General features: G+C 43.2%; 1 protein-coding gene across 3 annotated transcripts in view; it reads right to left on the reverse strand.

Annotated features, from left to right (window-relative positions):
- itga11a (integrin, alpha 11a) overlaps positions 1-16,351 on the reverse strand; it is a 183,806-nt gene that overhangs the window by 101,308 nt on the left and 66,147 nt on the right. For all 3 annotated transcript variants that reach the window (XM_060853256.1, XM_060853255.1, XM_060853257.1), the window contains 3 exons: positions 13,711-13,861; positions 12,606-12,771; positions 8,270-8,343 (listed from right to left, as the gene is read on the reverse strand). In XM_060853256.1, coding sequence (XP_060709239.1) covers positions 8,270-8,343; positions 12,606-12,771; positions 13,711-13,861 — 391 coding nt within the window. The remainder of the gene's footprint in view (positions 1-8,269; positions 8,344-12,605; positions 12,772-13,710; positions 13,862-16,351) is intronic.

A 16,351-nucleotide genomic window follows, 5' to 3' on the forward strand; every position in this document is an offset into this window, starting at 1 on the left:
GCTTTTGTGCAGAGGGACTCACAATCTGACCAAAAAAAACCACCATGCAAAGTGTTGCCACATAACACAAGAAAAAGTCAACTTTTTTAAAAGCTACATTTTCAAAATCACAAAAGAGTTATTGTTTCACTGCATTTGTTCCAAGAACACTATTAAATCAATAAATATTTGATTCTGTGCATTTTTCCAGTTTGAAGAATCCACTCCACTGAGAGATTTTTATATTTATATATTTTTAAAAAGAACAAAGCATATTTGAAAAGTCAGAAAATCTTTTAATATTGTTTGGATTTAAAGGATGACCCTCACAAATAATCAGAAAGTGTTAACTCTTTCTGTCTAACCTGCATGTTAAGAAACCATAGAATCCCTACAGTGTAGAAACAGGCCATTCAGCCCATATCAACCCTCCAAAAGACATCCCACCCAATCCCTGGCTAATCCACCTAACCTACATCCCTGGATTCTATGAACATTTTAGCATGGCCAATCCACCCTAACCTGCCTTTGGAAACCAGAGCAACTGGAGGAAACTCACACAGACACAGGGAGAATGTGCAAACTCCATACAAACAGTCACCGAAGGTGGACTCAAACCCAGGTCCCTGATGCTGTGAGGTTGTACTGTTAACCACTGAGCCACCATAATAAGGATATAAACTCTTGGTAGGTACCTTAATTCAAAGGGTAAATAAGGTGAACTTCTGAACAGGGTCTCATTTTGTCCTGACAGCTGAGCTTAAAGATGGGGCCAAACAATCCGACCATAAGATACAGGAACAAAATTAGGCCATTCAGCCCATTGAGTCTGCTTTGCCATTCAACCATGTTACAACAAGTCATTAATGAAGACGTCAAATGGTCTCACCTTCTTATTTATAGCTTAATAAAACTAAGACAAACTTGTCAGGGACAAACAGATATGAATTGAGGATTCTGCTTCAGTCCTTTACAGGAAAGGGGACGCAAATACAACCAAACTCAAGGGTTATACCTTAATTTAAAATTGTCCATGGACAGGCACAGGAGCTAGGACTCACTTCAATCCAAAAATACTGCTAACTCAATAAATCCATGATTCTGTGTATTTTTCCAGTTCTAGGAATCCACCCCAGAGAGAGTTATATCCTGTTTTTTTAATGAAAGCAAGGCATATTTTAAAATTTGAGTCTTTTATTTTGGGATGGAGGATGGAAAGGAGCATATAAAGGGGGAGGAGAAAAATACGCTTCCCAGAAGAGACCACTCTGCCTCAGGTTTGGAGAGTGAGAGCAAGAAAGGTTCCAGCAATGCTGATAAAAACAGGAACTAGTGAGAGCGGTGGACACACCACTCAACATCTGAAAGAGGGGGCACTTGGATTTGGACCCAACACACTGCCAGTGATGATCACTCACTAACGAGTATGATCGTCCACGTTAAGAATTCCAAGCACTGCTATGGGGCTCCCTGTGTGGCTGACCTTCTGATCCGAGAGCCACATCTCTGACTGCACAGTTGCGAGGTATCTCCAAAAAGTGAGAACTGGACCTTGACTCTTGAGATTGTTTTAAGTAGATGCCTTGCATGGGACATCCTCTAATATGAGACGGCTGTTGCACATTAGCAGACGCATCCTCCTTGACTGAAGGTAGATTAGATTAGATTAGACTTACAGTGTGGAAACAGGCCCTTCGGCCCAACAAGTCCACACCGACCCGCCGAAGCGAAACCCACCCATACCCCTACATTTACCCCTTACCTAACACTACGGGCAATTTAGCATGGCCAATTCACCTGACCCGCACATCTTTGGACTGTGGGAGGAAACCGGAGCACCCGGAGGAAACCCACGCAGACACGGGGAGAACGTGCAAACTCCACACAGTCAGTCACCTGAGTCGGGAATTGAACCCGGGTCTCAGGTGCTGTGAGGCAGCAGTGCTAACCACTGTGCCACCGTGCCGCCCACTTGATCCAGTTCCAGTGGCAAGGAAGCTTTGGAGACTGGGGATATGCTGATTAATGCAGCCTTCATTCACCATTGTAGCCGTTGATATAGCACGCGTATCTTCTGACTGGATTAGGATCACCAGGAAAGTAAAGATGTCCCTTGTCAATGACTCATCCACCTCCATCCACCAGCCCCATTGTCAATGCCAGCTTGCTCAGGGAGCTGACCTCATTCCCTGTATCAATGGTGGATCTTCAGAATGTGTGATTTTCTTGCACTTGCACCTTGTTAATAAGATCCACTGTGGCCTCAATTTATTCTTCTCGCTAACATGAGCAGAAGGAACATTAATGTCCATCATCTTCCTTCGAATGTATTTTTATTTTCTCTGTGTGTTGGTCTCCAGCTCAGTATTCTCTGTCCTTCTAATAGGAGATTGAGACAGAGGTTGCTGTCTACGGTAAAAACAGAAAGTGCTGGAGAAACTCAGCAGATCTGGCAGGAGAGGAAAACAACTAACATTTCGAGTCTGATCCGACTCTTCTTTGGAACTGAGGAGAGAGGTGGAAAAGCATTTTTTTTATCAAACATAGAAGAAGGTGGAATGAGCAATGGGAACAGAAAGGAAGATCAAGGGAAGGTTAGATGGTTTGCAAGGAACATCAGTAGACTGCCTAACCCTGGAAATGGGGACTGAGAAATCAGGGAAAGGGAAGGGTCAGAGAAGGATCTGGTAAAAGTGGGGAAGGCAGGTCCAACTGAGGCATTCAGGAGGGGCATTGGACAATTATTTGAATGAAAAATAATCTGGAATGGCACAGGGAAAAGAAGCAGGAGACTGGCACTAGATGAGATGGCCATTTGAAGGCAATGTGGGCTGGGTGGCCTGTTTCTGTATGGTAAGACTTCTGTTATTCTGTAATTACATTTGTACTAAGTGGCTTGTTAAACCATAGCAAAAGGCAATTAAGAGTCTGGAATCACATGTAGGCCAGATCAGCTCAGGATGGCAAATTTCCTTCCTTGAAAGACATTACTGACCCAGATGAGTCTGTTACAAAAATTGATGATATTTATCACTGTTACTGAGACTAGGTTTTATTAACTACATTCAAATTGTGCCAGCTGTCTTGAATATTCGATTGAAAGCAAAATATGATGGATGCTGGAAATCTGAAACAAACAGAGAAAATGCTGGAGAAGCCCAGCAGGTCTGGCAGCATCTGTGGAGAGGGAAGGTGAGTTAATGTTTGAAGTCCAGTGTGACTCTCACCCAGTTCAGACAAAGCTTCATTCCAGACATGAAATGTTAACTCTGTTTCTCTCCACAGAAATTACTGAATTTCTCCAGCATTCTTCATGTTTTTTTCCTCAGTAGAATAGCCTGGCTCTCTGGATTACTAGCCCAGTGACAATATCATTCTACCGACATTATATCATGAGACAAATGTAACAACTGATGAGGTTGGAGGAAGGTTAAAACTGAATTCATGGAAAGGAGTGAAGATTGGGAAACTTGACTGACATGGAAAGACTTCTCTAAGGTTCAAGATCATATCATGATGAATTGGCAGCACAGTAGTCCACTGGTAACACCGTCTAACAGCTTTCAATCTGCTAAAGAGGTTTGTTTCCAAATGCTGTCTCTATCTTATTGGATGAGGTGGTTATGGTTTGGGTAGCATCCATCAACAGTGAGTGAAAGAAGACCAATACTGATGAGTCACTGCTTCTGTATGCCAACTCCAGTGAATGCTGAGCTAACAATAGGAACTGTCAGCAATATACAGCAGGTCAGGCAGCGTCCAAGGAGCAGGAGAATCCAATGCTGAGGAGAGAAGAGGAGGAACAGTATTTCACCGACAGTTCCACCTCAATAGGAACTGTCAGCAATGTCCAGCAGGTCAAGCCAGAAAGAGACAAAACAGGATCTCAATGTTTGAGGCCAAACTCCCCACCAGATTTTGGATGAAGGGAATATATCCTAAAAGGTTGTGGCCAGCACGAACATGCAAAATGACATAATGCAAGCCCCGGGCAGCTTGTGGGAAACTTTGGGCCTCTCTGTCTGGTAGAGCAGCCTTGAAATAAAAATAAATAATACAAAGAAAACATGACAGATCAAACAACCAATTGTTGGTCACGGAAACCAACAAACAGGCTTGAATACTGACAGTAGGGGAAGCTCAGAGTGTTAACTGTGACTCACTGTGTAGCTCCTCTTGCCTCAGCATTAAAAGGTTAGCAGCTTAAATTCGAGCACACAGCTTTTACTGCAGTGTGGTTCTGAGGGAAAAGCTGTACTGTCAGATGGTGCTATTTTTCAGTTGGGACACTGATCTGAAACTCTTACAGGTGGATATAAAGGACCCCACAGCTTTATTTGAATTGCCTGTTCTAGTGACCGGGCCAGTATGTATCTCACAATTAATACCACGTTAGCACAAATTATTTGTTGATTACAGCATTCTTGTTTCTGAGAGTTTGTTATGGGTAGCTTATACATTACATTCCTAACATGTTCATCATCAGTCCAAAAGCACGTAATTAACTATAAAAAAAGTACTTTTGGTCACCCTGACTTCATGAAAAATCCTAAATAAGTGCAAGTCTTTTGGTTTATTTCCAGTCTGTCTTTCCTTTAAAAACGCTGAAAAATTTGGTGTACTGTTCCAGTATTTTCTGTTTGTATTTCGGGTCATAAGCTGTTAAAGTTTTTACCTTCTTACACTCCCAAAGTTAAAATTCACACAACACCAGGTTATAGTCCAACCGGTTTATTTGGAAGCACTAGCTTTCGGTGTGCTGCTCCTTCATCAGGTGGTTTGTAATGCAGGACTTTTTATTTCTTTATTTTTAAATTTTTTTCCTAAGAATTTGTACTCAAAAATCTGTACTTAGGTAGGGTCAATTTGTAAATGTTTCACTGTACTCCTGTGAGTACATGTGACGATAAAGCTAATTCTAATTCAAATTCATTGTTTCTTTCATGGAAACAGTATTAAATGGTCTCCAGATAAACAAGGAAGAAGGTAGAAGTCAGCTGCTTATTTTAGATAAGAAAATGAACGTAGAAGACTATTGCGTGGCAGCGAATAATGGGATGAAGTGAAGCTGGGAATTGGTGGGGGAGGGAGGGTATCTCTTCTGTCACAGTCTGCCTCAATACCTTACTCCAAGTGATCTTGGACATAATCCAAACCGTTCCATTCAATCATAGATTTGCCTTAAGAGGCAGAGAATAAATGATTTTCATTCTCTTTGAAAGTGGATCAAACAAGCTGTGTTCCTTTGTTTTGTGATTCAGTTTGGAATATCAGTGGCTTTTAGGTTACCATGTGGGGTATTGAAACAGGAGGCTCTGGTCCCATTTAATGCCTTTGAGTTGTTCCATTCCCTTTCCCAACATTCTGTGATTGCTTCTCCTTCCAGTTTTAAATAGCCTATATGTGTGTGTATTTGTGTCTGTATGTGTCTGTGAGTGTGTGTGTCTGTATGTGTCTGTGTGTCTGAGTGTATGCATGTGTGTGTTTGACTATGTGTGTCTGTGAGTGTATTTGTGTGTGTCTGTGAGTGTGTCTTTCTGTGACTGTGTGTGTCTGTATATGTGTGTGTGTGTCTGAGTGTATGCGTGTGTGTATATGACTGTGTGTGTCTGTGAGTGTGTGTGTGTCTGTGAATGTATCTGTGCGTCTGCTCGTCTGTGTGTGTAAATGTGTCTGTGTGTGTGGGTCTGTCTGTATGTAAGTGTCTGTGAATGTATGTTTATGTGTATGTGTGTTTCTGTGACTGTGTGTGTCTCTATGTGTCTGTGTGTGTGTCTGAGTGCGTGTGTGTGTATTTGACTGTGTGTGTCTGTGAGTGTATCTGTGTGTCTGTGCATCTGTGTGTCTATAAATGTGTCTGTGTGTGTGGGTCTGTCTATATGTATGTGTCTGTGAATGTGTGTTTATGTGTATGTGTGTTTCTCTGTGTGTGTGTGTGAGCAAGAGAGAGTGAGCAATTAAATCTATTTTCACACCATATTGGATAGTGCATTCCAAATCTGTACCACTTGTTGTGTCAAGAGTTTTTTTCTGATTTAACCTCTGATCCTTTCATCAATTACCTTCAGTCTGCACCCATTGCTTACTGACCCTCCATCCACTGGAAACAGTTTCTCATTACTTCCTCTGTTCAAACCTTCATACTTTTAAAGACTGCTATTGAATCTTCTCCTAACCTTCACTGTTCTAAGAACAGTCCCTGTGTTTATAGGCAGCAGTCTTTTGGTGGTGAAAGGTCTTTATGTGGCTCATTGAACCTCACCTTCTCAGTAGCTGCTGTCCTAGTGCTCAGTTGTTTGATGATGTGAATTTGCTAACTGATTTAGGTTGACTGTGTCTGATTGCTTAAGGCTGGCTGTGGACTTAGAAAAAAATAAACAAAGTGGTGGAAAACATTGAGTAGACATTATAAATGTAATGTAAATAAAATTCCTACGTACAATGTCACATCTGTATTTCTCTGGAATATTAAAACACGTAGCAGCTGGAATCTCTGGCTTGAACAGATCGTTTTGGCTACAACAGTTGAACAGTATTTCCTGGAAATAATTTTACTTTAGAAATTAGATTGTGAAGTGCCACATGTTCCAGTGAAAATGGCTATAAGAAGTAAAAACTGGAGCAGGCTGTTAAACCGACACAACCACTCAATGGGACCCAATATTCCCACATTCACTATCTTGCCCTTTCCCACTGGTCAAGAATCTATCTATCTCAGCCTTACATATGCACAAGGACTCTGCCCCACAGTTTAGGAACATAGGCACAGGAGGAGGCTATACTGCTCCTTAGGTCTGTGCTACCATTCAATGAGACCATGGCTGATTTGTGGCCTAACTCCATGTACCCTCTGGTGGCCCATATCCCTTGATAAGTTTGCTCAACAAAACCATATCCATTTCAGATTTATTCATTAACAACTGGTCCAGCATTCATTGCTGTTTGTGGAAGAGAGTTTCAAAAAATTGTGAATGGAAACAGAAATTACTGGAAAAACTCAGCAGGTCTGGCAGCATTTGTGGGAAGTTAACATTATAAGTCTGGTTATATTTATATTCCAATCCCCCTACAATGAATAACAATGTTCCATTTGCCTCTCCAGTCACTTGCTGCAGTTGCAAACTAACTTTCCGTGACTCTATCTAACAGGGCTCCCTGACCCCCCCCACCATAGCACCTAGTTGTGGGGGAGTATTCCTTCTAAATACTACACTACATTTCTGAAACCAATGCATCTATCTGTGTTGCCACTCCTAGGAGACCCTGGAATGCAGATCATCCTTGTCAGACTTTACACAACGTGTTTTGAGTTTAATATTGCTGCTGCTAGTCAACAATTTAGTGAAAGCAAAATACAAATCAGAAGTTTGATTCCTCAGCCACTTGAACAGAAGTTCCAAACAATTCCCAACATAAGAATTTTACTGACATTACACCTATAATGTCTACTCAATGCTTACCAGCACTATGTTTATTTCTTTCTAAGTCCTCAGCCAACCTAAACCAATCAGACACAGTCAACCTAAATCAGTTAGCAAATTCACATCAAACAACTGAGCACTAGGACAGCAGCTACTGAGAAGGTGGTGTTCAATGAGTCAGATAAAGACCTTTCCAACACTGAGAGACTGCTGCCTATAAATACAAGGGATGTTCTCCTTAGAACAGTGAAGGTTAGGAGGAGATTCAATAGCAGTCTTTAAACAGAGCAAGTAACTGCCAGTACTATTTATAACAGTGCTGGCAATATGAGAGCCATTGGATCAGATGGAAGTAGTGAATTTAACGTGGCAGGTTTCTATTTTATCCTTTGCTGAAGTTTTGCATTCTTGTTGGATCTGTTTCCCGCAGCACAGGAAATCTTCAGGTCCTTACAGCCAGAGGACATGAGGCTGTTGTTCATTCCAGATACTGAGTCTGTGACCAGGAATGGGGTCGCTGGCTGATACAGCTCCTGGATGTTCCAATCATGGAGTTCTGGATAACAATCATCTGACTGAATCCCTTTGTTGCTTCCAAGCTACTTTATTATCAGTTAAGTATTTTGGAACATCTTTAAATTGCAAAAGATTCTATATAAATAAAAGTTCTTTCTGACTGATTTAAATTGAGGGAGTTTCAGTATTCTGAATGCAGCCCTGGCTCAGATCATCTCATGCAACTGAACCTGGGGCATTTTGATCTCTGACTGAGTTCAAGCCATCAGAGTATGTTGGGTCAGCACAGGTGACAATAAACCCAAACTGTTCAAAGAATAATACAAACAAAATGAATTGACACTCTCTCTCACCTCGACAAAGTGGGTTGAGAATCCCGCTTGTGACATTTCCAACTGGAAAGATGTTTCGTTCTGAATGTTGGTTCCTAATATTAAAACAGAGGGAGCCATTCATCAGTGTGAAATTGTCCTTTTTTTTTACATTTGCTGTTTTTAACATCAGTCAAGGTGAACAATGTCAAAGTGACAAGTGAATGAACTCTATTTTTACCCAACATTGTCAAAAATAATTCCTATCCTGCAACTTGGAGCACAGTGACGTACTATGGCTTCTTCAGAACCAGGGGCTTTTCCAACTGGGAGGTCAAGAGCAACATCTACATGGAAACACCAACCGACTGTGGGTTCCTCTCCAAGCCATACTCCACCATCCTGACTCAGCGCTATATCCCCATTCCTTCTCTGTTGCCAGGTCAAAAAACACAGAGTGGTTCAAGAAGGCAGCTCACCATTGCCTTCTCAAGGGCAATTAGGGCTGGGCAATAAATGCTGGCCCACTCAACAATGCTCACACCCTGTTGACTGATAGATTTTTAAAATACTCTTAGAACAGGTGTACTGTGAATCAGATGCAGAGTAACATTCCCTCTACATTGAGCTGAAAATGTGTTGCTGGAAAAGTGCAGCAGGTCAGGCAGCATCCAAGGAACAGGAGATTCAACGTTTCGGGCATAAGCCCTTCTTCAGGAATGAAGAAGGGCTTATGCCTGAAATGTTGAATCTCCTGTTCCTTGGATGCTGCCTGACCTGCTGCGCTTTTCCAGCAACACATTTTCAGCTCTGATCTCCAGCATCTACAGACCTCACTTTTTCCCTCTACATTGACCCACGGTGGCACAGTAGTTAGCACTGCTGCCTCACAGCGCCTGAGACCCGGGTTCAATTCCCGACTCAGGCGACTGACTGTGTGGAGTTTGCACGTTCTCCCTGTGTCTGCGTGGGTTTCCTCCGGGTGCTCCGGTTTCCTCCCACAGTCCAAAGATGTGCGGGTCAGGTGAATTGGCCATGCTAAATTGCCCGTAGTGTTAGGTGTAGGGGTTTGGGTGGGTTGCGCTTCGGCGGGTCGGTGTGGACTTGTTGGGCCGAAGGGCCTGTTTCCACACTGTAAGTAATCTAATCTAATCTAATCAATGTACCATAATCTGACCTCAGGGAGTGTGCCAGTATGACATTGTGGTCCCACATATTCCGGGCCTGAAGTGAAAGAGTTCATTTGGCTGGCATTACTCCAGCTTCAATTGCAGGATTGGGAAGGCCTGATGTAGCACTGGGACAATTCGGATCTCTGGCAGTAAATGGAAATGCCTACAGTTAATTGCGGAATATCAGAATTGGAGATGATACAAGGGGGGCACTCAAAGTGTCCGGAAAAAGTTCAGAAAAGAAAACCGGACGATCTGCAGATGTTGGAAAAGAGAAACAGAAGCAGATATTGTTGGAAGAAGACTTCAGTGTTGAAGTCTTCCACCAGGAATAAGATCTGATCTCCAATCTATTGGTAGAATCTTACTTCATCCATATGTGGCTGCTGAACTTCCTACTCTTCCTGCTTTTCAAAATTGCCATGGAGTTCCAATAAAAAGCTCCTACAAATTTGCTTCTAGTGCTTGGAAGTTCTTTGCTCCTGAAAGTCTCACCCCCACCTGCATCAGAAAGTGCTTGTGCACTTCTTTCAGTGCTTAAACATCAGTTTATATGACGAATAATTTTAACTTGGTCAGTTGGATAAGAATGGTTAAGGAACTATTTTAAAATCAGAAATCTGCACTTCGTGCCCTGTTTTCACTCTAACCCTGCAGATCTGCCCAGGGCTGTTACGATTAGAATGCAAGACAGGCTATTAACTTTGAGAGTGTGGTATTGGAAAAGCACAGCAGGTCAGGCAACGTCTGAGAAGATTCGGTGTTTTGGGCAAAAGCCCTTTATCAGGAAACTGCCCGACCTGCTGTGCTTTTCCAGCACCACACTCTCGACTCTAATCACCAGCATCTGTAGTCCTCATTTTTGCCTAGGTTATTAATCTTAACAATGATGGCCCCTTCCGTTTCACTTTACTGTCAGTATTATTCTTTGCACCCTGATTAATCAAGAAGGGTGTTTTGTTTATTTTTCATACTCAGGATGTGGGCATTGTTGGCTGGGGCAGCATTTATTGCCCGTTCCTGTTGCCCCTTGAGAAGATGGGGGTGAGCTGTCTGCTTGAACTGCTGCAGTCCATGCTCTTCAGGTTGATCCAGGATGCCCTTAGAGAGGGAATTCCAGGATTTTGATCCTGAGACAGCAATATATTTCCAAGTCAGGCTGGTTAGTGACTCGGAAGGGCACTTGTAGGTAGTGGCGTTCCCATGTATCTGTTACCCTTGTCCTTCTAGATGGAAGTGGTCATGGGTTTGGAAGGAGCTTTGGCAAATTTCTGCAGTACATCTTGTAGATAGTATACACCGCTGCTACCGAGCATCAGTGGTGAAGGGAGTGGATGTTTGTGGATGTGGTGCCAATCAAGTGGGTTGCTTTATCCTCTATGGTGTCAAGCTTTTGGCGTGTTCCTGGAGCTGCACCCAGGCAAATGGGGAGTATTCCATCACACTCCTGACTTGTGCCTTGTAGATGGTGGACCCGCTTTGGGGAGTCAAGCGGCTTTTGTAGTCACTGTGTTTATATGGCTCGTCCAGTTGAATTTCTGTTCAATGGCAAACCCTAAGATGTTGATAATAAGAAATTCAGTGATGGCATCTCCGTTGAATGTCAAGGGGTGATGGTTAGATTGTCTTTTATTGAAGATGGTCATTGTTGGTATTTGAGTGGCGTGAATATTACTTGCCATTTGTCAGCTCAAGCCTGCACAATATCCAGATATTGTTGCATTTGAACCTGGACTGCTTTGGAATCTGAGGAGTCACCAATGATGCTGATCATTGGGCAATCATCGGTGAACACTCCCACTTCTGACCTTATGATGGGGGAAAGGGCAATGATTAAAGTCTGGTTGAAGATTTGTAGCTCGGGTGTCCGTTGTTGTGGTTCTGTTCGCCGAGCTGGAAGTTTTTGCTGCAAACGTTTCGTTCCCTGGCTAGGGAACATCATCAGTGCTATTGGAGCCTCCTGTGAAGCGCTGCTTTGATGTTTCTTCCGGTATTTATAGTGGGATGTTCTTGCCGCTTCCGGGTGTCAGTTTCAGCTGTAGTGGTTTGTATATGAGGTCCAGGTCCATGTGTCTGTTAATGGAGTTTGTGGATGAATGCCATGCCTCTAGGAATTCCCTGGCTGTTCTCTGTCTGGCTTGTCCTATGATGGTAGTGTTTTCCCAGTCAAATTCATGTTCCTGGTTGTCTGAGTGTATGGCTACTAGGGATTGCTGGTCGTGTCGTTTTGTGGCTAGCTGATGTTCATGGATGCGGATTGTTAGCTGTCTTCCTGTTTGTCCTATATAGTGTTTTGTGCAGTCCTTGCATGGTATTTTGTAAACTACGTTAGTTTGGCTCGTGCTGGCTATTGGGTCCTTTGTTCTAGTGAGTTGTTGTCTGAGTGTGGAAGTTGGCTTGTGTGCTGTTATGAGTCCTAAGAGTCGCAGAACTGACAGCCAGACTACTGCGACCTGGACCCCACATACAAACTACTACAGCTGAAACTGACACCCGGAAGCGGCAAGAACAAACCACTATAAATACCGGAAGAAACATCAAAGCAGTGCTTCACAGGAGGCTCCAATAGCACTGATGATGTTCCCTAGCCAGGGAACGAAACGTTTGCAGCAAAAACTTCCAGCTCGGCGAACAGAACCACAACAAAGGTCAATGATGAAGCAGCTAAAGGTGGTTGGACCTAGGACACTACCCTGAGGAACTCCTGCAGAGATGTCCTGGAGCTGAGATAACTGACGTCCAATAACCACAACCATCTTCCTATGTGTCAGATATGACTTTGCGTAACTGTTTTAAGCAGTTAAATTCAGGCGACATATACATCAGATAGATCCTGCTCTCCCTCTGACAGGAGGCAAGGCTGATTTAAATGTTATTTGGTTATCTCACTACTCCTGCCCAAACTTGTTTTCATTTTTCGGACGCAGCACTTGAATTGTATCCAACACCCGCTGTACTTTATTGGCTGTAAAGAGCTTAGTTTGGTTTAAATCTTTCACGGGCTTTGGGCAGCACTGCCAGGAGCAGATTTATTGCCCATTAGAGTAAGCTTTGTAGTGAACCTCCTTGTTGAACCCTGCAGCCTGGGGGCACCTAAAGTTCAACCACGTGCCCTGAGATTTTAAAAATTGCGATGCAAACTCAATGCACTCTCTTTTTCTCTTAAAGTTCACAAAACTCCCACCGAAATACCAGAGAGCGTGTACCTTCCAAGCTGAAGATTCGTGCTCCAAGCGCATCCACAATATCTTTCAGGGCCGCCTCATCAGAGACGTTGAAGAAATGTTTATCGTCTGGATGGCTAGCTATTGATTTAATCTCTTTGAGGAAGTCACGTGGATTGATACCCCTCCTGTTGTAATAGCCCAGCACCTGCAGGGCAGAACAATACAATTATTAACTCAGAAACCTTTCCCTGCAACTCTCCTAAAGCCACAAGCCAACGCCCTGGTGCCCATGCCTCATGCCAGGTGGTGAGTGCCAGCTTGCTAAGTGACTATGGGAGTCATCGTAGTTATTCCCAATCCTGTCTTAATCTGGGATCTACACACTGTGCATTCTCCAACAGATTATGTGAAGAGTCTAGGAACACTATTTTTTATTTGTTCATGGGATGTGGGGATCATTGACTAGGTTATTGCTTATTGCCCATCTTTAATTGTTCAGGAAGATCATACTGATCTACATTTTGGAACTGCTGCAGTCTTTCAGAGAGTAGGTGCATCCACAGTGCTTCAAGGGAGGGAGATCCAAGATGTTGGCCCAGACACAATGAAGGAATTGTTTTTTTTCAGGAAGTTGTAAAGACACAGTTCTGAAAGGTCTAGGTTTGAAGGGTTTTAGGGCCAGTTTGATTATAGCTAACAGATACTGCCTCAGCCAAAAGGCTTTCAAGTTAAAAAAACCACTAGGACAATGAAAGGGGAATGGGCAGTTCTTTCAGCTCAGCTTCTTCTAGTTTGGTTTGGTTTTTTTTTTAGCAGTCTGGCTATTCACTGAAAGCAGTCAATTTGAGGCTGCTGGTCCAAGAAACAGATTCGATTCCAATGTAAAAGGCTCTATACAAATGTAGCTTGTTGCAACTGAAACAAAACAAGAGCAGAGATCCTGAAAGGTTTAGTGTTGACATGGAATGCAGTGTGGCCTTACAGCGTCTCTGGGAAAGGCATCAGCTTGTCAACACAATGCAGATTGATCCTGGCATCTTATTGACCTGTGTGGCTTGGTCACATTTGACATGATAACATGATAACTATTGATCCTGCCAAGGCCGTGCCTAAGAGTGAAGCTGGCATTGTGTAGGTTACCTACCGCAATGGCATATCTAGTGATGTTGTCCTGCTCGCTGCTCTCAATCACTTGCTTTAGATGTGGGCTGTCATGTGATTCACCGTCGGTTATGACAATCATCACCTTCTTGGCTTCCTTCCTTGCGCCTCTCCTGAAGCTGAATGCTTCCGAGCTGACAGAGATAAAGAGAACACTCTTTAAACTGGTCACCGTTCAGAAGTGATGTTAAACCAAGTCATCCCTCCTGGAATATACAAAATACATCTGCTTAAAACAACTAGCAAAGTTAGGGTCCAGGCTACTTTCTTGAAATGTTTTGAGGGGTCTGGCCTGGTACATAATACTTGGTCTCCGCATTCACAGTCCAGAGATAATACTATCACCTTCCCATAATGGTGCCATGTTTTCACTGTTAAGGCGACATGTAAATATAAGTTGTTGTTGGGGTCCAGGGCATCATTCCTCCCCTGGCACTGGACACTTTAGAAAGCAGAACCCGATGAACTGCTCCCTCATCTTGTTCTCTGTTTATGGGATCTTATTGTGCACAATAATATGGGCCACACTTAAAAATTGGTTGTGAAATTCTTTAGCAGGTTTTACTGATGTGATCGGCAGCTACTCAGCAAAGCAGGGCCACCTTAGCAGGAATCACTTTGCAAAAAATGCATCCGTCTAAATGAGATGGCAAGAACTAGCAGAAGGCAAACAGAAATTGGGCTCCAACTTAACTGGGATTTGTGTAACGTCCTCTTTGCTGGGGTAGTGGGAACAGAATTCATCAGAATTCCCTGCATTAGTTGATTTAGAGTTATAGAGGCATACAGCACAGAAACAGACCATTCGGCCCATCTCCTCCATGCTAACCAGGTTTCCTAAACTGAACTAGCCCCACCTGTCTGTGCGTGGCCCTCTAACCTTTTCTATTCGTGTACCTATCCAAATATTTTATAAATATTGTAACTGTGCTTGCATCTACCACTTCCTCTGCAGCTCATTCTATTTATACACCAGCGCCTGTGTGAAAAAGTTGCCCCTCAGTTTCCTTTTAAATCTTTCCCCTTCACCTTAAATCCATGGCCTCCCAAAAGACCTTGACTAATCTATAACTCTCATGATTTTATAATCCTCCACTAGGTTACGTCTCAACCTCCAGTTTAATAACATCCTTTCTATAGCAGGACAACCAGGATTGTACACGGTACAGCAAATGTGGTCTCATCAATGTCTTGTACAGTCTTAACATAACATCCCAACTCCCATACTCAATACTCTGACCACTGAAGGTGAGTGTACCAAACTCTTTCTTCACCACCCTTTCTACTCATTCTTAACAAAAAGTTTTACATTATAGAATCCAGGTCTCTCTCCTGAATATATTTTGCAGGATTTAAAACCTTGTTTTTAAGGCTTTATGTTGGATGGCCATATGTAATAAGATTGCTCATATGTAAGATATTATTTGAAATATTACCAAATAAAATCATAGTATGCAGTTCTGAAACAATTATATGAGACTTGAAATGTTAACTCAGTTTCCCTCTCCACAGACCTGCCAGAGTTTCTCCAGCATTTTCTGCTTTTATTTCAGATTTCCAGTATCCACTGTGTTCTGCTTTTACACGATTTGAAATGTTATCCAACAACAATGGGGAGCCTTTGACCTTTCATTACATCCATCGACAATGAAGTCACCAAAAATTTGCAAGATTAGCACGAGTGAAAAATGCTTGCAGTGTGTTTGGGGTAAGTCTGGAATCCTGTGGTTGGGATACATGTAATAACAGTTCACCCTAGGCAGCCAGCATTCCCACTGTGGAACTGCGAGGGACAGCAGAAACTCAGGCAGCTTTATTTCCCATTAGAGTGCCCGGTTCCTTCACTGATGAACAACCTGTCCATTCAGTTCCTGGCAGTTTCAATTGTAAAGTTGCAGAGCTCAGTCGATGAATCCTGGCACCAGCTGACAAGAAGCTGAATGTAACTCTGACGGTGTTGTCAGCTCTGCTATGGTGGGGAGCTGTGAGATCGCAGGGAGAATGGCAGGTGCTCTGCTGGAGGTGCGGTGGGGCGTGTGTGTGTGATGGGGGGGCTGGGTTATACTGAATATACTGCTCCCACTTGCTATCCAGACAGCTAAAGAAAATGACTGCTATCAACACTCATAACTGTTGATTCACACCAACCTAGTACAGTTCACAGTCTCGTAACTTCCCAAAGATATTTTATTTTCACAACTAATCAAGTATTTTAAATATAGAGGGTCACATTTTACATTTTCTTTTTGGCTAAGTGTCCATTTTCTTGAGAGTTTTTTCTGGAGGTTTCCTGCTACAATGACCAGCTGTCCTCTCACTGTCTGTTACCAACCTCAGACTGCCCACTCCCCGATACAACTGACCGCTACCCATGGCCCACTCCCCGACACAACTGACCACTAACTGCTGTCCGCTCCCTTATACAACTGACCACTACCCACTACCCACTCCCCGACACAACTGCCCACTCCCCGACACAACTGCTCACTCTCCGACACAACTGCCCACTCTCCGATACAACTGATCACTACCCACTACCCACTCCCCGACACAACTGCCCACTCCCCCATAAAACTGACCACTACCAACTCCCCAACACAACTGCCCACTCCCCGATACAACTG

The sequence above is a fragment of the Hemiscyllium ocellatum genome, chromosome 39, assembly GCF_020745735.1.
Source record: "Hemiscyllium ocellatum isolate sHemOce1 chromosome 39, sHemOce1.pat.X.cur, whole genome shotgun sequence".
NCBI lineage: Eukaryota > Metazoa > Chordata > Chondrichthyes > Orectolobiformes > Hemiscylliidae > Hemiscyllium > Hemiscyllium ocellatum.